The 24331-nt window shown below is 39.3% G+C and overlaps 3 protein-coding genes and 1 pseudogene across 5 annotated transcripts; all 4 read left to right on the top strand.

The window, feature by feature from the left end:
- The first annotated feature begins 379 nt into the window (after positions 1-379).
- si:dkey-10f21.4 (Transmembrane protein 56-B-like) lies at positions 380-5893 on the top strand. Of its 2 annotated transcripts, none has more exons than XM_035534293.2 (7): positions 380-557; positions 1818-1990; positions 2167-2256; positions 2367-2425; positions 2751-2845; positions 3209-3282; positions 3376-5893. In XM_035534293.2, exons 2-7 carry the CDS (start codon positions 1830-1832, stop codon positions 3692-3694), a joined length of 798 nt encoding a protein of 265 aa, XP_035390186.1. In that variant the 5' UTR covers positions 380-557; positions 1818-1829; the 3' UTR covers positions 3695-5893. The 2 variants fall into 2 exon arrangements, with proteins under 2 accessions (XP_035390186.1, XP_035390185.1); XM_035534292.2 differs by lacking the exon at positions 380-557 and adding an exon at positions 1532-1609.
- Positions 5894-11564: 5671 nt separating this feature from the next.
- Positions 11565-13833, top strand: LOC118242574 (TLC domain-containing protein 4-B-like; annotated as a pseudogene).
- A 2935-nt stretch (positions 13834-16768) lies between these two features.
- Positions 16769-19340, top strand: hccsa.1 (holocytochrome c synthase a). Of its 2 annotated transcripts, none has more exons than XM_027027622.3 (7): positions 16769-16917; positions 17424-17591; positions 17748-17917; positions 18000-18148; positions 18298-18417; positions 18517-18603; positions 18714-19340. In XM_027027622.3, exons 2-7 carry the CDS (start codon positions 17489-17491, stop codon positions 18904-18906), a joined length of 822 nt encoding a protein of 273 aa, XP_026883423.2. In that variant the 5' UTR covers positions 16769-16917; positions 17424-17488; the 3' UTR covers positions 18907-19340. The 2 variants fall into 2 exon arrangements, with proteins under 2 accessions (XP_026883423.2, XP_026883432.2); XM_027027631.3 differs by having other exon boundaries at positions 16771-16917; positions 17461-17591.
- A 912-nt stretch (positions 19341-20252) lies between these two features.
- On the top strand, positions 20253-23870 carry rwdd3 (RWD domain containing 3). The gene is made up of 5 exons (XM_027026299.3): positions 20253-21260; positions 21414-21880; positions 22155-22270; positions 22384-22491; positions 22844-23870. Exons 1-5 carry the CDS (start codon positions 21170-21172, stop codon positions 22887-22889), a joined length of 828 nt encoding a protein of 275 aa, XP_026882100.2. The 5' UTR covers positions 20253-21169; the 3' UTR covers positions 22890-23870.
- Positions 23871-24331: the final 461 nt, after the last annotated feature.

Below are 24331 nucleotides of genomic sequence, written 5' to 3'. Positions count from 1 at the left end.
ATAATAAAAGTTGTGATCTAACGAAACAAATGTCGTGGTGTATTAAAATATCGCACTGTTATTCTTTTCTGTTGGATTATGTGCTATACTGTGGCAAATTAACAAGTGCTGAACGCATAGTCTGAAAGATGAATTGCGCCATCTATTGGGATTAGTCCTACATCACCTGATGGAAAACTTAACTCAGGTTTTGTTGTTGTTTTTTTTTTTTTTTTGCTAGGCCAATTTACAACAACAATAATAATAAATAAATAAACAAGCCTGAGAACACACTATGCGGCAGTTCGTGTCGGATCAGTGAAAGACAGCAGAATGCACGCGGTGCATATGTATTGTGTGGGTGTCAGAACGCACGTGCGTGTTTTGGGCTCGGGGGACAGTCATGCGTTCACGAAGGTCCGTCAGTTGTTCCCTCACCTTTTAGCTGTGCATCAATGTTCTCGTGAGCACAACAGTTTACAAGGGGCGCTCCTCATTTTCTGCAAGTCTGCATCTCGTCAAATGCTCTCATGTGCACTAAATGGCCGATTCAAAACAAGAAGCTCGTAAAGAAAACGGTAAGTTTGCGTTTGATCGGTTGAGGAATGGTAATGTGACAAATATTCACGTTATATACAAAAACCCCACTATTTTGTGGTTATTTACTACATCATGTGATTGCGGTGCCTTGAACTACACTAAACCAGGGGATTCTCGATGTGATATAGTTAAAGAATAAAATGCGCAGATTTAGAAAACCCACGGAAGTCTGAGATTGGACAGGTATGCGCACAGCAGACAGCCCACAAGAAGAAAAATATATTTTGGTAGAAAACCCATTTGCATTTTGCAGCCTTCTGCGATAGCAGCGCTGCAAAAACATTGTCGTTTTTAACGATATATTTTGCAGCCTCAGGTCATATTTTCACATGCTTTAGAGTTATGCTAAAATCATGTTCATATGGAAGCTAGGGATAGGTGGGATATACATGCAGGGGATGCTTCTGTTGAAACAGTGGATGTGTTCAGGCTGGTCCTTAGGGCTCTCTCTCATCCTATAATGTTACACGTGTCAGCAGTAATTCCAGACTGCAAGAGTGGAGTTCAAACCTGACAAGGTCATTCTTCTCCCTCTAACCCATTTTAATTATCCCTTGCCTTCATGAATATATTTAAAGAGAACTCGTTTTATGATGAGTTTTATGAGTTTTGTCTTTTTGCGGGTGTGGTGTTTTATTTCTAGTCTGAAGTTATCATATTGCACTAATACAGTTTATTCTGAAAAATGAACATGGTTATGATGTTAGTAATTTTGATTGATTCAGTCATTATTGTTGATGGTGGTAACACCATTGTTGTTTTTACTTTATGTGTCACACACTTAAATCAACAGACTACAGATAGGCTTTTAACCATTATGGAGTCTTTTCTTCAAGTAGGTATTGGATTACATATTCTGTTACTGTGTCAGCTCTATTCTAGCAGACACCAATACTCTTCAGACTCATGTGTGCATTTCCCAAAACCATTTATTGGTGGACCTTTGCCTGTCATGACAGCTGTGTCAGCAGGTATACAAATGTATCCCTGCTCTAAGCTTTTGGCAATGGAGTGCACTGCGGAAAAACAGGTAGGTGAAAAGGCAGCTGATTGCTGCTTTTTCAATCAGCAGGAAGCCAGAAATCAGAAAACATTTATTTTGTTACTCCACAGTGGGGAATGACCCAACAAAACCAGGTTCTGTAGGTTTCTTTTGTCAGGATTGCTATGATGCTGGTATGATTGGATTGGTATGATACTGAGCTGCTTACCTACCCCTTCTCTCTCTCTCTCTGCAGGGCTAGGTGGGCATGGCCATGGAGCCTCTAAGCCCCCTGGTTCTGCTGGTTGCATTCAGCAGCTTCCTTGTGTCTCAGTGGCTGTTTCACACAGGGGGCCCCTGGCTGTCCGAGCGCCTCACTCCACACTTCCTCACACTAAACCACACACAGAGGACGGAGTGGAGCACCAGGTGACCCACTCATACTTTAAAACACTACACTGTAGGTTGTACAAGAACAACAGGCTGATGGCCATACAAGAAAGTAAATGAAAGATGTAAATATGTTGAACAAAACAGGTTCTGCTCACGTGTCCCTGTCTCATGTTTTTAATCTGAATTTTTGTTGGTATTTGCTTACGACTCAGGGTTGTTTCTACAGTCCATGCCTTCGTTGTGGGACTCCTGTGCCTGTACATATTTCTTTTTGATGAAGCAATCCAGGAAGATCCAGTTTGGTGAGAATTTCTGTGTTCATTAATGAGGATTTAAAACATATGGGTCACTTAAGTCATATGGGTCACTTTCACACCTGCTGATTACATTCTGCCTGCTTCTGTTGTAATAGGGCAGACTCATCACTGGTGAAACTGAGTGTTAGCATAACCACAGGCTACCTAATTTCAGGTGAGGGTCTGTGCAACCCTTTAAAACACATCAACAATCAATACCATCAATAGCTTTGTAGTCACAAATTTCACATATGTGCAGCAAACCTACCACCATTATTTAAAATAATTTACTATAGAAACAGCAGGAAGATTTAATTAATTAACAATCCTCATAAGATGTATTTTTGCTGCATCCACTATGCCAAACCTGAAAAAAGGGAATGTCTATGGAAGACTGGACAACCCAAAAAGGGAATCTGTTCCCCACACAAAGGATGCTGTGTGACACTCAGCAGTGAACATGGACCTGGAGCTCAGAGAACGGGGTGTTTCTCTTTCAGATTTGCTGCTTATGGTCTACTTCTGGGACTTCATAGGAGAGAAGAATTTTTTGATGCACCACCTCGCTGCCCTTTACGCCTACTGCTATGTTCTGGTAAGTTTGTAGAATTGGCTGAACTTGAGCAATTCAGTGATTTGTAATGCATGCTGCCTGGAAGCTCGTGCACTGCCCATTTCAGTATTCTCCCTAGTCAAAACTCTTGACTTGGCTGAGATCTGATTCTGACAACTAGACTGAGTCTGTGCAGGAGTGGCTCAGTTATACCAAGAACCAGAGATCCTTGCCAATGTTTTTGTGACTTTGAGCAAAGCACTTAATCCCAAACCACTGCAGGGTTGATGCAAAGTCTCCACAATTTTTAAAAACAAAAAACAAGCCACTGTCACTTCCCTGGGGAAATAAAGTTTTCCATTACTTTTTGTATATTTAATCCATTCCTGTTCTTATGCCTTTTAGAGTCAGGGAATATTGCCATATTTTGCAAATTTTCGTCTTCTGTCTGAATTCTCCACTCCCTTCGTAAACCAGCGGTAAGTGTGCAATATAAAATCACATATGCAGAATGATTAACTCAAAGTTAATGGGAAACTCAATCAGCACCAGTGAACACCTGTTGTTTTTAGATGGTTTCTTCAGGTCCTGGGGTACCACAAGTGTTCCAAACCCAGTCTTGTTAATGGTGTAGCTATGGCGGCCTCCTTCTTCCTGGCGAGGATTGCGGTCATTCCAGTCTATTACAGACATATGTACTCTGTCTACGGTACGGAAGCCTTCACCAGGCTCAGCCAGGATGCTCGCTTCGCCTGGGTGCTCTGCAGCCTCTGCCTAGACGTCATGAATGTCATGTGGATGCGTAGGATCCTTCGGGGCTGCCTCAAAGTCCTGCGCTCCGGGCGTGTCCGGGAAGCAGCAATGGAACTGGAAAGCAGGAAGATGGACTGAGAGACAGAGATTGAGATTAAGATTATATGGAAAAGAGGGTGGTGTGTTTGTTCAGAACCAGAAATGTGATTTTGACAAGTAATTGAAGTGTCTTGAATGGTGTGAGATGTGGAAAAGTATTTTGCCTGTTTGTGTAACACCGCCCTCTACCTGCAGGAACCAAACATGATAGTCAAAAACCCAAGCAAGCCAGTTTTTATTGTGAATCTGTTTTAGTTCCATCAGATACCACTGAAGAAAAGTTACAGCATTAATTTTAAAAAGTAGACAACATCATAGGGCAAAAATATTTTACTGGAGTTTATAAGGCATTTGCGACTCTAAATATTGACTGTGCCTACTGATACTGCACGTGCATACAGTTATTGTGTATTTTAAATGAAAAGTTTTAATGTTTGCTTTAAATGAACTCACAGTTCAACAGAGTAATTTGAAGGGTCACAGATGCACATCTGGACAATCAAAAACAATGATAGTGCTTACACTAGTCATTGCTAAGCTGCTATGAAGCTAAACCAAACTTGCCTTCATTATAACGGATGCAATAAACACAGCACAGCAGCAACACATTTTAGCCTAAGGAAGTGTGTCAGCTGACTGCTCTACAGCTCAGAATATGAACAATGATGGAGTCGATGACCTATCTTACCTGTTACTTAAATGACAATGCATGTCTATATAAAATGTAAAACTTTGTGGATTACGCTACATGTTTTAGCCAAGTACCTACTTGGATAAACAAGGATTTAGGTATTTAACATACTTTATCTCTTATATATATATATATATAGGGACTTGGACCCTGAAATGGCCATGCGCGTTAGTATTTTCTCCCTGTCCTCACCTCCTGCTATGATTGTCTCTCATCCTCAATGTGTCACTTTTTCAATTGTGTCACAATTTTCTATAATCAGATTTGATTCAATCATGTTCTATTGCCATCGCTCTTCCAGTTAGTATTAGACTGGTAGAACAAAAACAAGGCTTGGCACAGCCATATGTTTTGCTCTCAGAACAAAAAGCCAATCAGTAAAAACCAATGATGAACTGAGTCATCTTTGTTGTTTCTAAAATGGAGCACATGTCAAGATAATTGCCAGTAGAAATCACTACTCCTACTAAAAATGGTTCCTTTGCCCCGTGTAACTCTATTTTATATCCTTTGCTAAATTAGGATTGTTTGCACCGTGCTACAGCACTAAAAGATGGTGCATCGTCCCCAGGCTGGATTCTCAGCATTCATATTTTTCATAGTATCCACATCTTCAGCAGCCAGTAGTTGTACTCTGTTTGCTGTTTAAGCAAGTTGGTCACTCGTAGCCCCTCCCTTGACTCGTCATGTGTAGCTGCTGTCATGCTCCTTACCAGCTCAGGGACAAACAAAAACACAGTTGCAGCTGTCAGCTCCTTTTCACTTCCCTCTCATACTCACCCAGACACAAAAAGCCCACAACTGTCCAATCTGATGAGCACAAATGCAAGCAAATGGAGTGACATGAACCAAATATATACAGTTGGCACTAGGAACAATCCCCATAGGTCCTATTTAAATGAAACGTATGTCACGGTGATGGGGCAAGTACTGAGCACAAATTCAGGCACATGTATTTTGGATGAACAGATACCAAAATGGAAGCCCTGCATAAGATGAGGCAGCAAGTAAAAATATTTTTATATTAATAAAAAACATTGCTCTGTTGAAATTCTAATCACTTCTACAGACATTACTCATGTCTGTAAATCTAGCCAATTATGCCATTCAAACCCAGTTTTTTTTATAAGACCAAGTACAGATGTATCTCTGACTCTCATTTGGTAGAAGTACATGCTGTATGTCCTCATTCAGAACAATCTGCCAGGATTCAGAGGGTTCTGCTGGGCCCTTCATGTCCTACTTTATTCAGTTGATTTCACAACGGTTATTTTCGCATGAGCAATTGAAGACAGGAGCTATGAAAATCACATCCCTCAGAATCAGTTTGGAAATTCTGTGTGTTCAGCTATGTAGCTAACTCTAGGTTTAAGCAGGCAAGAGAATAAAGCAAAGTTACTGAGCAACCAAAAATAAAATTTCTTGTTTTACTAAACAGTAAAAAAGACCTAAGAATGTTTCTAAGAAAAACAAGGATTGTGTTAATTAGGGATTGACTGCTTTTTCATATTGTTGATACAAGTTTGAAATATTTGTTGAATGACAATTTTGATTACACTGACCCTTGTGCTCTAGGACTCTATGTATCTCTGGTCTAAATAAACTGGTATTAAAAATCTGTCATAATTGGCCAAAATACAAATATGATGTTTCACACCATGTGGGTTTGGACACATCAGCTGCATCAGTTCAATTGTCCATGTGACGTCCATAGATTTTTGTCCTTCTACACAGAATGGCAGGTTAGCACTCCTGACTCATCATGCATTAAACATGAACTCTGTTAACCTCTTTGTGTTTGGGTTTGCGAGGGCCTCATCAAGTCCCCATCTGTAAAAGGAGTATAACCGAAATCCACCCTGACAGGTGTCTAAAGATTAGCAGGATAGAAATCCAGTGTCTTTCTCATTGTGCACTGAACCGTAAGATGACAGTAAAGCAATTTGTGTGCCCAGCCATCAGAGAATTCTGAGTATTTCTTTGGAGAATAGATGGTGGTTAATAGCATAAGAAGGTCGTTTGACACATTTCTCATTGAAGTAGCAGTGGAGACTCAAGCTGTTTTGGTGCCATTGAGCGCTGGTGCAGTCCTGGTATACAAGAGGGCTTGTCCTGAGTTGGTGCAGGTGGAGACCTTTTTCACACCCTTCTTTTCATCTTGTTTTTGCTCAGGTAAGCTAATGTGATGGATGATTATAGAATTTGTTGTCAGACCTAAAACTAAAATGTTATGGGAATGGGGAAAACAAGAACATTTTACTGTCTTGTTCGTCATGTTCATTGATGTAGTTGTGCATGCGTTCTGCTCACAGAACTTTAGTTTTTTTGGTGAATAGCTGTTTCTCTTGGGCATTTTCTTTACACCCCTTCTACCAGGACTTGCCATGCTGTGGAATAAATATTCATAAAATGGTAAGATTTTTGTCCAAAAATATTCTTAATCTAAGGCAACCCAGCTCACTAAGAAAATATCTCACTACATGGTTGTACATGTACAAACTGGGGTAACTAGTGAAAAATAATTCTTATTTATGTTCAGAACATATTAACAGTAACAAATTCATGAGGTAAACCAGTTTACAGATTGTCGATAGTGATGGTGGCCGACTTATCAGATTTGAGCTCAACCAGCTAACCTCATTATTGGGAGTTGATTAGGAATAATCGTCTAGGACTGCTTTCTCCTCAGTAGACACATTACACTCCTGTTAACGTTAAACCACAAAAGCAGAGTTAACTGAATTTTCTATAAATATTCTCCGTCTTCCCGTGATAAAAAGTAACGGAGAGAAGCTAAAGTTACTGGCACCTTAAACACTTAGTCGAGTGCTCCTAGTCTAGAGTCCTGTATACATTTCTGCTGTATACAGTGCTGCTAAATATCAGTGCGCATACAATAATTCTTAGTTTTGACTATTTCGCTTGTATTTGGACGTCCCTTCGGATTTTTCTCGAGCGTTTATCAGCTGTACCAGTATGATGTGAATTTTAAGATGATTTGGTGAGCCAAAAACTTCTATGTCTATTTTCCTTACCACTGTATGACTGTTAACAAAATTGAAAGAGATATGAGTCCTTGTTGAGTTTGCTGAGGCGCCTGAACCCTTTGCATGCAAAGTCTTATCTATCACAGGGATTTGTAATTTACCAGCAAACGCATTCGTTTTGAATTCTGTTCAGTTCATTATGCACTTTGGATGTTTGAAATGTGAACAGCCAGGACAGACAGTAAAAACTGGAGTAAGAGGACATGTGCATGCTTTTTCCTTTCAAGGAACAGATCCAAAAGGCCCTCACAAGAGATACATTGAAGATGCTAAGTTGGCATTTGCTTCAAAAATCCCTGTGAATAGGCTTAAGTTATTCTGTACCCTCTGTGTGTGCTTGCACAAATTGACAGATTGACAGCTAAACAGTGAGATTTGGCAGGCTTGAATGACGACAAGCACCAAAGTAAAGTTTAGTGGTCTTTACTTGCATGTCTTGTGCAACATGAGCTTCCAGTGTTTGTCTTTTTCTTGTGAAATGCAAAGCTTCTCCAAGGATCAACATGAAAGGAATGCAATGGATGGAGAACTGCTCTGACGCACGAGTTGCTTCCTGTATGCTATCGTAGATGTGGCTATACTGAACTATGACCTCTAGAATCACCCAATCGAAATATAAGAATAAATAAATGAAGCCTCCCTCCAGCTGTTAACAAATGCCTCATGAGGGCGTCGACAATCATGAATTACAGGTAACATGACAACACTATCTAGCTATAGTTTGATACAGGTCACAGAAACTGATTACTTGCCTTTGGTGCTACTTGGTGTTGGGTGTCTTTTGATGATTGTGCTTTTGCACAGAAATTTCATGCTATCCTTTTAGCATGGTCAGATTGGTTAGAAATGAAGATACATAAGTGAAATTCAACCCCCATTTTTGATCCAGTACCCTCACTCTGTGTCTGCTCACAGAAGGTACTACCTTTCATGGTCATACCTTGCAAGATAATGTAATTAAGGCATTTAACAGAGTTCAGATAAATGGAATTTAATGAAGGGAAAAAGTAAAAATAAAACAAACATATTGTTCATGGTGCTTGTATTTAGCCTATGGTTTTTAAATAAGAACTGAACCATGACCTCAGCTCACTTTGCAAAAGTGTTAAGAAGCAAATGACAGAATGTTTCTAAGTCCACTGGGGAAAGAAGTTTTTCTTGACCAGACTAAATACCCTTGAAAAAAAATGAAAGATGCCTATGCTTAGCAATTGATCTAATTTTGTACTGATTAATTTTTCTAGAAACTAATCTGAAAGTTGGCTAGCCTAGAGAACAAATTACATTTCTGAAACTATCAATTTGTAAATTAATTTGTAAGCCAGGAAATCATGATTATGAAAGTATCACCTGTAGCTCAGCAGAGGGCAGTAGTTGTAGGCAGCATGGGGAAAATTGTTCGAGAGTGAGTGAGTAAGTGAGGGGTGGGGGGGGTGAATTGTAATGAACCTTTATTTCTGTGGATCTTTAGCGGTAAAATTGGCAATGGAATAGTGGAATACTCGATGCTGAAACAATGTTTGCTCTGAATGTAATTCAGTTCACTTTTATTTATTTACCTGTCAATGTATGCATATATACATGCATGCTTTGAAAGCCTGATATGACTGGAACTGAGACTACAGCTCAATCCAGATTCACTGTATTTCACTTCCCCTTTTTTCTGCTGGTCCACCATTATTTGAAGGAAAACCTCTTTACTGGTACCACAACCTTTCTGTGGTACGTTGCCTAACTAAATAGTGAGATTAGCAGAAGGTTCCTTATGACAACATAACATACATCGCATGTTTCTGAACTAGGATTTTCTGGAGAAGATCCACTAGGAGGCATTCCCTGTTGCCTCGGCTGCTGGATCTATTGGTGCACACTAGTGAATCACAGACTAGTATCTTTGTTTTTTGTTTTCATCTTAAAACTGCTTCAAGCAGACTCACCTTCTGCAAAATTCAACATATTCACCAGTGCTTCGCTGTTGTTGTTCATTTATTCACGTTAAGTCCTTTTTTGGAGACTGTTTATGTACAAAGTCCCCAGTGCCCCAAATTATTCAAACAAACATTGGCTATATTAAGCCTACTTCACAGACCAAGAGAAAAATATAAAATGTTAACTCATTTCTTACCAAATTATTTAATTAATATTACATTTTATTAGAGGCTGTCCTCAAGCTGCAACAAATTCTAATTCTACTTCACATATCACAGTTTAAGGACATTTTTTGACAGTTCCAAAACTGCTCCTAACCACCTGAACTACCCAGGCAGGGCAAGCATTAAATATTAGTTTAAAAATATTTAGGTGTAGTCTAGTGCATGATCCACATATTCAAACCTTATGGAATATGTGGGAATTGTTTATTTAATACCATACTTTGTATTATGCTTAGTAGTCTTCATGTAGAAAAAAAAAATCATGTGCATTGTGTCTCTATATAACAATATATCCACAATTTTACAACTACCTTGTTGGTATAGTATTAGGTATTTATTTTTTGTGTACTATAGATTGCAATCCATCTGTTGGCATCCACAGTTCATCCTCCACCCTGTAAACTATTAATTACTGGTCAGTTTCTAACCATAGGAACACTGATGACCTGTTGTTGTTGTTGGGGGTTTTGTTGCTGTTGTTGTTTTGGGTTTTTGTTTGTTGTTGTTTTGTTGTTGTTGTTGTTGTTGTTTGTTTGTTGAAGACCATTCTTCACACAGCAGTACCACAGACATGGTAGTGGCATTTAATCTGGTTGTGAGTGTTGAGGTGCATCACATTCTAATAAAGTAGTGTGCATGTATGTGTTTGTGTGTGTGTGTGTTTTCATGTATTTATAGCTATGAATACTAGTTTACTGTATTTAATGATTGAATTTTCCTTAAAAGCATCAGAGAAAAACCAGCCTATTAACATCCTATTTAAGGGAAAAACAATGTTAGGTTAATCTGCATTTACCTCTGTTATGGGTACCTGAAAATTGTTATTGTTACAAAACTACACAGTTCATATAAAAAGAAAATGTCTCTTTAAAAAAATACTAATAGAATGAAAAATGTGTCTAATTATAAAATATATCAGTTATATCATCTGCTACTTTGAGAGTTTACTATTATTGAATTTTCTTTCTGCATTTGTTTTTAAAACCACAGCTGTTGGATCATTGTTACCAATCAGATTGCAAGAAACTGTCATCATCGCTCTACAACTTCCAATAGGCTAAGAATACAAAGTTTAGAATTATTTGTTCATCATACACAATCTATTTGAATGAAAGTGATTACGTTTCAGCATTTCAATAGAATGACAGGTTTTAATGTAACATTTAAACAGCATTTAACATCATTTTACAGTTTTCAGGATTTCAACAGTATTTCAGGATTACATTTGACCAGCCTACATAAAGTTCATTCATGAACTTTGCTTTTCTAATTTTAGACTGCAAGAGCAGAGTTCAAACCTGACATGGTATTCTTCTCATTTTAATTATCACTTGATTTCGCGAATATATTTAAGGAGTCCTTTTATGATAGATTTTTGTCTTTTGGGGAGTATTGTGTTTTTAGTCTGAAGTGACTATACTGCAATTACTATTGCAACAACACATCATCAGTAGAGTAAAACTAACCTGTCTCACGACGGTCTAAACAGTTGATTCTGTAAAATTAAAATGGTAATGGTGGTGGTGGTGATGATGATGATGATGATGATGATTGACTGATCCCATCATTAGTAATGGTTGTTGTTGCTAGTAACACCATTGATATTTTTACTCTATGTATCACACATTTAAAACAGCAGACCACAGGTAAGCTTTGAAACCATTATGAAGTGTTTTCTCAAAGCAGGTATTGTGAAGGGTTCTTACACTTTATGAAAATACAAATATATCCCCCTGCTAAGCTTTTAGCGACAGAGTGCACTATGGCAAAACAGGTAGGTGAACATTTTCAACCAGCAGGAAGCCTGAAGTCAGAAAACTGTTATTTTGTTACTGCACAGTGGGGTATGACCAAACAAAACAAGGAGTTAACCAGGTGCTGTAGGTTTCTTTTTTCAGGGTAGCGGAATGTTTGGATTGGTATGATACTCACCTCTCTCTCTCTCTCTCTCTCTCTCTCTCTCTCTCTCTCTCTCTCTCTCTCTCTCTCTCTCTCTGCAGGGCTAGGTGGGCATGGCCATGGAGCCTCTAAGCCCCCTGGTTCTACTGGTTGCACTCAGCAGCTTCCTTGTGTCTCAGTGGCTGTTTCACACATGGGGCCCCTGGCTGTCACTCCACACTTCCTCACACTAAACCGCACACAGAGGACAGAGTGGAGCACCAGGTGACCCACTCATACTTTAAAACACTACACTGTAGGTTGTACAAGAACAACAGGCTGATGGCCATACAAGAAAGTAAATGAAAGATGTAAATATGTTGAACAAAACAGGTTCTGCTCACGTGTCCCTGTCTCATGTTTTTAATCTGAATTTTTGTTGGTATTTGCTTACGACTCAGGGTTGCTTCTACAGTCCATGCCTTCGTTGTGGGACTCCTGTGCCTGTACATATTTCTTTTTGATGAAGCAATCCAGGAAGATCCAGTTTGGTGAGAATTTCTGTGTTAATTAATGAGGATTTAAAACATATGGGTCACTTAAGTCATATGGGTCACTTTCACACCTGCTGATTTATATTCTGCCTGCTTCTGTTGTAATAGGGCAGACTCATCACTGGTGAAACTGAGTGTTAGCATAACCACAGGCTACCTAATCTCAGGTGAGGGTCTGTGCAACCACTTAAAACACATCAACAATCAATACCATCAATAGCTTTGTAGTCACAAATTTCACATATGTGCAGCAAACTTACCACTATTATTTAAAATAATTTACTATAGAAACAGCAGGAAGATTTAATTAATTAACAATCCTCATAAGATGTATTTTTGCTGCATCCACTATGCCAAACCTGAAAAAAGGGCATGTATATGGAAGACTGGACAACCCAAAAAGGGAATCTGTTCCCCACACAAAGGATTCTGTGTGACACTCAGCAGTGAGCATGGACCTGGAGCTCAGAGAACATGTTTCTCTTTCAGATTTTCTGCTTATGGTCTACTTCTGGGACTTCATAGGAGAGAATAATTTTTTGATGCACCACCTCGCTGCCCTTTACGCCTACTGCTATGTTCTGGTAAGTTTGTAGAATTGGCTGAACTTGAGCATTTCAGTGATTTGTAATGCATGCTGCCTGGAAGCTCGTGCACTGCCCATTTCAGTATTCTCCCTAGTCAAAACTCTTGACTTGGCTGAGGTCTGATTCTGACAACTAGACTGAGTCTGTGCAGGAGTGGCTCAGTTATACCAAGAACCAGAGATCCTTGCCAATGTTTTTGTGACTTTGAGCAAAGCACTTAATCCCAAACCACTGCAGGGTTGATGCAAAGTCTCCACAATTTTTAAAAACAAAAAACAAGCCACTGTCACTTCCCTGGGGAAATAAAGTTTTCCATTACTTTTTGTATATTTAATCCATTCCTGTTCTTATGCCTTTTAGAGTCAGGGAATATTGCCATATTTTGCAAATTTTCGTCTTCTGTCTGAATTCTCCACTCCCTTCGTAAACCAGCGGTAAGTGTGCAATATAAAATCACATATGCAGAACGATTAACTCAAAGTTAATGGGAAACTCAATCAGCACCAGTGAACACCTGTTGTTTTTAGATGGTTTCTTCAGGTCCTGGGGTACCACAAGCGTTCCAAACCCAGTCTTGTTAATGGTGTAGCTATGTGATTTGTGTTGCATGTTGCCAGGAAGCTCGTGCACTGCCCCTTTCAGTGTTCTCCCTATTCAAAAGTCTGACTTGGCTGAGGTCTGATTCTGAGAACTAGGCTGAGTCTGTGCAGGATTGGTTCAGTTATACCAAGAACCAGAGCTCATAACCAATGCTTTTGTCACTTTGAGCAAGGCACTTAATCCCAAGCCAATGCAGAGTTGATGCAATGCTGATCCAAGTCTCCACAGTTTTTAAAAACATAAACACATGTTGTCATTATCCCTTCCCTGGTGAAACAAAGGTTTCTTTTATTTTTAGTATATTTAAACCATTCCCATTTTTATGCCTCTTAGAGTCAGGGAATATTGCCCTATTTTGCAAATTTTGATCTTCTATCTGAATTTTCCACCACTTTTCTGAACCAGCAGTGAGTATACAATATAAAATCACAGAACAATTAACTCAAAGGCCATCATTCAGCAGCAGTGACCACCTGTTGTTTTTAGATGGTTTCTTCAGGTCCTGGGGTACCACAAGCTTTCCAAATCCAGTCTTGATAATGGTGTAGTTATGGCGGCCTCCTTCTTCCTGGCAAGGATTCCTGGCGAGGGTCTACTACAGCCATTTGTACTCTGTCTATGGCATGGAGGCCTTCGCCAGTCTCAGCCTGGACACTTGCTTCGCCTAGGTGCTCTGCAGCCTCTGTCTAGATGTCATGAATGTCAGGCCTCAAAGTCCTGCGCTCCAGGCATGTCTGAGAAGCAGCGGTGGAACTGGAAACATTGGATATTGAAAGAGTAATTGAAGCAGCTTGAGTGGTGTGAGATAAGGAAAAGTATTTTGCCTGTTTGTGTGACACCGCCTTCTACAGGAAACAACCTAACATGGTAGCCGAAACCCAAGCAGGCCAATTTTTATTTCCTATTTTAGTTCCATCAGGTGCTACACGAAATGTTGCAGTATTCATTTTAAAAAGTGGACATGATCATATGGCAGACATATCTTAATGCAGTTTATAAGGCATTTGCCACTCTAAATATTGACTGTGCCTACTGATACTGCATGTGCATGTGAAAAGTTTTAATGTTTGCTTTAAATGAACTCACAGTTCAACAGAGGGTCACAGATAAACATCGGGACAATAAAAAAATATAGTGCTTAGAGTAGTCATTGCTAAACTGCTATGAAGCTAAACCAAACTTGTCTTCACTATAACGGATGCAATAAACACAGCACAGCAGCCACACGCTTTAGCCTAAGGAAGTGTGTCAGACTGACAGCTCTACAGCTCAGAATGTGAACAATGATGGAGTTAATGACCTATCTGCCTGTTACTTAAAGGATAATGCATGTCTATATAAAATGATTAAGATACTTTCTAGATTATTCTCTATGTTTTAGACTAGTATGTACACAGATAACAAGGGTGTATGTGTTTTAACATACTTTATTTCTTATTTATAAAAAGAACATTCTATTCTAGAATATGATATGTATGATTATAAAGCACATGTTCTTGGGGCAACATTCAATATTTATGGGAAAAGTTTTGTTTTGCTCCCCTCCCCCCCCCCCCCCCCAACCCAAGGTTTGCTTACTTTAACCAAGGGAGTCTTTCCTTGCTATTGTTGGCTCTGGCTTGCTCATTAGGTCCCTACACCCAGTTCCTGTAAAGCTGCTTTGTGACAATGTGTATTGTAAAAAGCTTCATGTAAATAAAACTGAATTAAAGTGAAGGTTTGGCTCAAATATATCGGACTCTTGTGTCTCTGGTGATGGTTTTAATGGGCCCTAAAAGCCTAAAACACTTGAAATTGCGAATATATATAAATATATATAACAGTTATCTATTCTCCACTCTTATCCATGAGTGTCTTGTATATGTTCCAAAAGCCCAATTTTCATCAGATAGCACAGGTCCCCCAGTGTGTGTGTGTGTATATATATATATGTGTATATATATATATATATATATATATATATATATATATATATATATATATATATATAGAGAGAGAGAGAGAGAGAGAGAGAGAGAGAGAGAGAGAGAGAGAGAGAGAGAGAGAGAGAGAGAGAGAGATGCTCAGATATGAACATCTGCCAAATGCTGTAAATAGAATATAAATACTGGATAGGAGCTACATTTTTTATTTTTCATCATAATTGCTGCAGATTTGTCACCTCCACATTCTCCATATTTAAACTGAATCTCCTGTGCATTGAGACATGGCGCTGCATCATGCCGCAAGTAGCCTTTATAAATTGGCTAAATTGCAGTCATATATGGTTAATATGATAAGATAATATGTCATGATATTCAAACCATGCTCAACTGGTATTAGAATACATTCCCCACATCATTTCACCACCAGCAGTGGCCTGATCTGATAACACAGAGTCCATGGAGCCATGCTGTTTATACCAAATTCAGACCCTACCATCTACAGGGCATAGCAGAAATCAACATTCAGACCATGCAACATTTCTCCAATATTCAACTCTCTTAAACTTTGGTCTTTTGCTGTTGTAGCCCATGCACCTCAAGCTTCGATGTGTTGTATGTTTGGAAATGCTTCTCTTGTTCACCATGCATGTAAAGAGTGCTTATTTTAGTAATCATAACCTTCTTGTCAGGTCAACCTTCTTGGCCTATTTTCCTGTGAGCACTTTCATGAAAAATACATTCCTGCCTACAGTGCTGCTCAGTGGATGTTCTTGTAGTTTTTTGCCACCTTCTGTGTAAACTTTAGAAACTGTTGTGCATGCCAATTTCAGGAGATCAGCATTTTCTGAAATACATAAACCTATCTTTCTGGTACCATCAACCATGCCACAGTCAAAAGAACAACAATAACAATAATCCCTATTCTGATATTTGCTGTGATTGTTAATTGAAGTTATAAACCTTTATCCTACATTTAGCAGAGTCAGTCTGATGGTTTCCACCAGAGATCTGATGTGCTTTGATGTTTTTGTTATCTGTAATGGCTTTGGTCTAGACACGCTCCCATACAGACCAGTTGTATATGGAATCCTTTATATTTTAAAATATTTTTTACTGGAGCACTTTCACTCTAGTCTCTTAACTCTGTAGGTCCTTCAAAGTGATTAATCTCTGTGACTTCCCTCACAAGTATCTTTGGTTGGGTGGTGTAATACAGCTTCCTTACAATAGCAGTGTTAACTGGGATATACAAACACTTTGATAATATTTTGTAGCCCATTCCTATCTTTGTTTTCACAGCTTTCCCCTTTCCTGCAGAATTACTTTCTGAACAATGATACTTGAATTTAGGGGGTATTTTATCCAGAAAAAGTAAACCTTTGTTATGATTCTCAGGTAGAGGCCAATTGTAAACCAAATGTAAGCAAAACTTGGAGCTTCCATACTACAGGGGTGGAACACTGATACAAACAGCATTTTTAATGGTCATTTTGGTCATTTTTACCAGAATATTTTATTTCAAAAAACTAATATCTCTGTAAAATGAACTAATCTCTGTAACTAATTTTAATGTAACTAATTTTATGCTTGTTGTGTCATTTTTGTGTCATGTAGCTTATAGCGATTACGTCTGTTCAATTCCTACACAGAAGGTGGCGTTAAAGGCATTTATAGCCATGGGTCTTACCAGTAGACTAATAGAAGAACACGTTTCAGGACGTATGCTGTGTAAAGCAGAAATTATGACTTTGAAATCTTTTAAGAATTAAAAAAGTCACAATAGCTGTAGAGGTGCTACATGGGGCGAAAATAAACTCTGAAGTTAAGGTAATTTGCTGACGCTTTTAGGTGCCACATGCTTGCTTGCTTGCTAACCTAACTAGCTACTCATTCTGCTGGGATACTGGCATAGAGGATACTGTTCTTCACTTACAAGGGCACATTAATACTTTGTTGGCTATTTACAATTAGGTTTGTTAGTTCTTCGAAAACGTAGTAATAGTTTATGAAAATGTGTAATCTTTAGAGAAAAAAAATGGAATTTGTACATGCGAGCTGCAGTGATTGCTGGATTACTGCAGAGTTCATTCCCGTGGCGCTTTTGTAAGTCGGTTTAGATAGCTAGCTAGCTGAATGATGGCAAATTCATGTGATGTGACTATTCATACACATCTCTGTAGATATTGTCGTAGCTAAACTTGTAATTGCAGGCTAGTAGATTGGTAATGGGCGAAATGGAGAATAAAAATAAATGTGTTGCATGTCTTGACATTTATCCTCACTGAGCATTGCAGGAACATTAATGGAACAGTTTTTTTTTGGTGGTCTTCAAGCTTTAGTACTGGATGTCTGCTGGGTCCACTTGTACAGGGAACAGGTGGTAGAGACTATATAGACTATGCCCAGTCCCCTGGGCACAGTCAAGGCAGAGGGTGCTGTGATGTCTGACTTGGGCCAGGCATCACCACAAGGCTGCCCCATGCACCGGGATCCCAAAAATAGTGAGTTCCCTTTTGGTCTTTAATAATACTGATTTACTCATTGGCAGCTAATTTCGTTTATGAAAAAACTTGTTTTCATCACCCTCTCTGATCTAAAGTCCAAGGTATTTTTTTTAACAGAAAGCCATATTATTGCTGTTTAATCCTATGTCCCAGGTGCCCCTCCAGCTGAGTGTCCCATTCACCGGGCATTGGACAAAGGGCCCCCACAGAAAGTCCCAAATGTCCCAGTGCATCAGGAGCGAGCATATGAATTTGTGGAGTGTCCTATGAGAGCTGCCGGTGGAACCAGACCCGAGTCCTCTGACATCAACCCTGCAAATATGGTAAGTGGAACAAAACCTACTCTCACTTCAGCTTGTCATGTCAACGTGGCCAGGCGCCTTACGCTTGTGTGTCTGATTTCAGATGCCTCCGCCCAACCAGGAGCCTTCTCCTAATCAGCCCTATTCACTGTCTGTGGTGAGAGAGGAGTCCAGCATCCCCCGCGCAGGGTCAGGCCTGAACTGGGTCTACCCCTCTGAGCAGATGTTTTGGAACGCTATGCTGAGGAAAGGGTGAGTAGACATTAAAGGAGAATATTTTATGTACTCTTAGCCAGTCTGTAAGCCCTTAAAATCTTCATTTGATGACAGCTGCCTGAGTTTTTGCAGTTAATAGTCTGGAAACTATAAACTCAACGAAATGTACTTAAAATGCCCACCAGGTGGCGATGGAAAGAGCAAGACGTCTCTCAAAAAGACATGTCAAACATAATTAAGATTCACAACCAGAACAATGAACAGGCCTGGAAGGAGATCCTGAGATGGGAGGCGCTCCACTCAAAGTATGTAAAGAGGCATGCACACTGATATTTTGCTACCTTACTGTGTTTCCCAGGTAGTTGTGAGTTATTAATCAGTCATAACTCTGTTATCCTCCACAGAGAATGCCCCTGCGGACCAACACTTGTAAGATTTGGAGGCAAAGCGAAGGATTTCACTCCAAGAGCCCGCTTTCGCCACTGGATAGGGTGAGATACAGTCACCCTGCACAAGAGGGGCTTTTTAACTTTGCGCTAAAAAGCATGTAATTTCAATGTCTTTTTATTTAGTTTTTAACCTGGTCATTTTATTGCCACAGGCATGAACTTCCATTTGACAGGCATGACTGGATCGTTGACCGGTGTGGAAAAGAGGTCAGATACGTGATAGACTACTATGATGGGGGGCAGGGACTCAACCACACCATCCTAGATGTCCGTCCAGCTTTTGACTCTTTAGGAGCAGTGTGGGATCGCATGAAGGTGGCCTGGTGGCGAAATATCTCCTCATGAATACAGGCCGCTAAGGCTACATGGGGCATGTTATCAATAATTAGTTTTGAGAACACTGGTCTCCTTGAGCGCAAGCTCGTTTTGTTTAGAGAAGAACTGCTGTGAAGTGTATATGTCTGCAGTAAGCACTTCATGGCCATATTGTTGTTCCCTATGCACACATGCACAAGATGCTGAATGCCTGGACTACTGATAATGGCTATTCAATGTTTGTGATGTTACTGGGGGGTGCCAATGTGGCACATACTAATCAAACACAAAAAAATGTGATACAATGATAACCTGTATTACTAAATTGTAAATGTCTGCAAATTCGAATACAGTGTGGTAACATGATTTACATAGATTTTAATGGGGCTTTTATTTATGAGCCTTTCTTGTTGGTAATGACATAAGCCTCTTGAGAATAAATAATTGCACATGATCACCTTTTACTGTGTGGGCTGCAGTTTGGTCACTAGACAGACTGAAAAAAAAGTATTTAGTAAACACTTTCAGACTACTATATACACAAAACAATTTGGCAATCTAGGGAAAGACAAAATCATGTTAAATACAACAAGGTTTTTCAACAGTTCTATTTAATAACATAATGAGCCATCAATAAAAATAACAACACATTTATGGCATTTGGCAGATGCACTTATTCAGAGGCACTTACAAATGTTTTTTGTCATTTAGTTATAGAATACATCCTAGCCAGTACAGTAGGTTAAGAGTCCAAGATACCAATGAACTAGAATGCTGTTGCAATATAGGGATCAATAATGATGCCTAGAAGTGCAAAACACGTAACATCTATCTTAGACAACGATCAGTGCAATAAACAATAAGTACTAGCTTTTCAGTTAGTCAACAAAGGAGCAGTCAACATCAGTGCAGTCAACAATTGTTTAAGAAGTACACGTAATAAGTAATAAAATTAGGTATGTATAGAATTCAAAACTATTTTTCATCGCAAATAAGACGTCCCCTCATGAATAGCGACACAACCATGAATCCAACATTACCCTTAACTGATAATAGAAAGATAAAACATGCTGAATTAGATCCTAGACGACAAAGGTTTTTCAAGCCCTGTAAACGAATAAACAAAATTAAACCCATGGCACTGAAATTTTCCAGGCAAATAAGCTTTCGCTTTTGAACCCGACAGCTTTATAAAGCGACAACAAATAGTATATTCCGATATATATGTAACTTACCTAAACTATTGAAACTGTATAATGAATTAGCAATATGAAAAATAAAAAGACAAACGTTACATTCAAAGCACCATTTACAACCACATGATGCACCACATGAAAAGTATAATTTAATAACATGTTAGTCAGTTAGTATGGGTCTCCTAAACAGCATTAACGCTTCCTCTCCATGAACGTGATTTAACTCGCCAAAAGGTTTCACGTCATACCGAAATAGGACTTGGGGTTAGTCCAATCGTTAAACAGGATGTGGGCGATTTGAAATTAATAATGTATGAAATATTTGTAAAATACTGAGATACGTAGCCTGTTTCTTACATTTGTGCATATGTATAGGCGTGCTTGTATACTGAAAGCAATGAGCAGAGGCATCACGTCCATAAAACGTGAGGGTTTTTATGTAAGATAGATTATTTATTTATTTGTATCACACGTTTCATATTTTGGTCATTTGGTCACTTAAACACGTTGAAAAAGAGGCATTGCCCTCCACACGCCCCTGGCTGTGTGCACTTCGATCTTTCCCCCTCAGAGCATCTTCCGTGCTAATCAGACACTGGTCATTCTAATAGTCAGAAGCACGTTTCTGGATTAGAGTTTATTAGATTACACTGGGGTTACATTCGATTTAAATGCCGATTTATTTGCATAGATTAAGATATCGTACTTATTGAGTTTACAGAACGAACATTACATGTCGATCTCTTAACAGCTTGAATTCCGTGCTTTTTTGCAGATGTTGCGTTTTTCTATCAGTGAGTTTATATCCTCTAAACTTAATTGATCTCGTTAAATAAATTGTGTGAGGTGCTTAATTCATTTGCCATTTCCACAGATGTAAAAGGGAGTTATCGGGGCTCCTGTATCTTTTCTCTGTGTTCGGGTAATATTTCTCATGACGTCATACCGAAAACTACTGACCAGAACGCTAGGAACTGAATTTAGAGTTCAGTGTTGCAACACGGAATACAACTTCTTAGTACAATCACAAACATTCACGCGTTAACTAAACGAGATAAACGTCTAAACTTTCAGATTCAGTCGCATATACTTATGTAATGAAAATGTCTGAAGAAGCAGTGGAGGAAATTTCCGTTCTATCTGCAATTTACTGTGAAAAAGACGAATTTGAGTTAATTGAGGAATCAGGCAAGTATTAGCTAACGGGCTAACTATTGCTGTAATTACAAATACCTGTAATGCCAAGTAACTGAAGTGGCTAGAGTTACCTAATGCTGTGCCCTACAGTTAACATTACAGCTGATGTCATTTGACTAACTATTCCCGCCTCTGTGAATGCAGCTGAAACAGGAATTGCGTACCGCATATGCACGGTAATAGAAACGGCCGACAAGAAAACGCCATTAAGTCTCATCTTCCGACTATCTCCCGAATATCCCCATACGCTTCCGGATGTCACCGTTAACTCGAGTGAGCTGTCCAGGAAACGTTGCCAAGAACTGAGGACCATGATATTGAATAAAGCGCGTACCCTTCCGTGTGAACCCATGGTCCACGCTCTGGTGACTTGGATTCGGCAGAACTCCTCTGTTGTGATTGCAACCTCACCCTGCCTCGACGGCCGATATACATCAAACAGCCATTCGGAGGGAACTTGGGTAGTGTTGCTTCATTTAGATCACATGAGATCCAGAGCAAAGTACATCAAACTGATTGAAAAGTGGACTTTAGAGCTGGGTCTCACTGGAAGACTCTTCGTGGGAAAGCCCATTTTGATTCTGCTGCAAGGGGCAAAAGAAAGCATTAAGGTACAGTTGTTCATAGATCTCTCAAACCCATAGCAAAGTCCACATTAGATTAAAAATTTTATTCATATACTAACTTCATAGAAGGTGCTTTGGCTTCTAATTGAGATGCAACCCAAATCCATAACTCTTAACTCATAATTGGAAGTTAAAGAGCTCTTAATTTTCCCTTTACTAGCCCAGTTCATACATATTTTGCACAGTTTTACTACCCCAGTTCATACATATTTTGCAAAAAGACATTTGGAGAATTACAAATCTAAATTGTTGTGTCAAGGAATATATCCAGCTACAGAGGACAGTGAAAGTTGATGTTGACTCATCAGGGAAACGGTGCAAGGAGAGGATGATGAGCGTTTTGTGTGAAATGCCTCTTCCAGAAGATTTCCATAAGTAAGTTGTCAGGTCTTCACACATTTTAAAATTCCCTTATATTGCAGTCTTATTAACAGATTATTTATGCAGTCATTAACCCCCCCCCCCCCCCCCATCTCCTTTTGTTTCAGGTTGTCATCTTTTGAAATTAAAGAACCATTATCTTTAGAGGACCTCAAAAAGGAGTTCGATATAGCTGGATCCTTGAAGCTTTACCAAGAGTTTGTTCCCTCATTGCTGTAAATTGATTTGGTGCATTCATTGCTTCTAATTTGTTAAACAATTGATTCATTTACCCATTTCCAGTGGGTAGTGCCTGAGTCTTCTTTTAAATGGAAGTCATTGTAGGATAAAGTGTTAAGAAAAAATGGGCAGAATTGGGCACTCAGTCTGAACTGCTTGTCCCTAAGGGCTTAAATACTTCAGAAAAATGATTGAAAGACATTTTCCAATTGTACCACTTTTAAAAATGTAATTTGTGCTGCATAGAATTTGGCACAGCATATAGGTTGTAACAGAAACGCCTTGTAGCCTGTATGAATCTGTCAGTGGCTCACATCTAGGACAATCGCTGTTTTGTTTTACTTTCAGAAATCCAGGATGGAGTGTCCAAATACTTCAGTTGAGAATGTCTTGAGTGTTTAGTTGGGATGCTGTACTTTTTCTCTCACCACCCTGTACTTCAGACATGTCTCCCCTGTAACAATCTGAACAGGCTGCTCTGGCTCGTATACCTTATGGCACGGGGATTTGTATAAAATTACATTTTGAAAATCCTGATTAACAAAGCATAATGAAAATCACCTCGTTACCCTTTGCTGCTGCCTGTCGGAACAATAAATTCACCTCGCGTGACCTTTTCCCGGACACGTTCCTCCCAAACAACATGGCTTAAATGTCATCTACGTAGTGGCATTTGCTTGTATAAAATGGCTCTTCGATCTGGCGCAGGAGCAAGCCAGTGTCCCATGGAGGGAGCGGAGAGAGGCATATGGCCATTGGAATGCTTTAGATCCACCCAGGGCAAGGAAGTAGTAGGGTGAATCGAGCTCAAAACGCATGGACTGCGTGACATTTTAACTGCGCAAACAATCTGAAGTTTGCAATCTGAATTTAGAGCCTCTTTAAAGTAGCTATGGCAAAGACGCAGTGCCGTACACCATTGCGTCCGTGTGGTCACAGCCTATCTTCTCCTTCACATAGGAGCAATCACATCGTTTCCAATCTCCTGTTATGTTCGCTTCTCCCAGTCTGGGAGACTGTCCCAGACAAACTGTTCCTGCACCGTGTTTGCAAGATTGTATGTTTTGTGTGTGTCTTCAAAAGCAATGCTCCCAAGATAAATGTAATGTAAATATAAGGATTTTAGAGGAGTGCATTGTAATTGCTTCTCTATGCAAAACAAGTTTGCTGCTTCTTTTCCGATTCATACTGATTCATAACACTTTTGTGTTTGTTTTTGCACGTGATTATAGTTTACCACAGTTTACATTCAGACTTCTGTCTTAAAAAAATATCCCTTTAAAAGTGTTTTACATGGTTATGAGAAATTGACGAGGTGGAATGTATTTTTTTTGCCTTCAAAGGGTGGAGGGGATTTCTATTTCCATTATGACATCATGAATGAGTTGTGTATGTTTTGCTGGCAATACTGTGTGGATGGCATTTTAGTTTAAATATTCCAAAACTAACACTAAAAGCAACTGTTGTGTGACCTTTCATTCACAATGCAGAGGTTGTCTAAGTTATGTACTGCACATGAATACATTTTGTCCATTCTTACATTTGGGGCCTCTTCGTACGGTTGGTACAAATATGTCCCATGCAGTTGGGATTCGAGTTGATATATGCCATGCAGGGACACTTATAGTCCTCATTATGCTAGTGTCTTAGGTTTGCCACATCCGTGCGAAATTGCCTGTCACTAAAAGCGAATTCATTGGATGGTGGTGTGAGTATCTCATTTGGATGCTGAGTTTCATTTCATTTTAAGAAGAGTGCAGACGCTTTATTTTGTAATTAATCTGTCAGGGGTTTGGGGAAAACGGGCAAGTTGTTCTGTGTTTAGTGTGGAGAGGT

The sequence above is a fragment of the Electrophorus electricus genome, chromosome 17, assembly GCF_041902795.1.
Source record: "Electrophorus electricus isolate QZ-2024a chromosome 17, ASM4190279v1, whole genome shotgun sequence".
NCBI classification, from domain to species: domain Eukaryota; kingdom Metazoa; phylum Chordata; class Actinopteri; order Gymnotiformes; family Gymnotidae; genus Electrophorus; species Electrophorus electricus.
The sequence above is the reverse complement of the archived record's forward strand: the minus strand, read 5'-3'. Positions and strand labels throughout refer to the sequence as shown.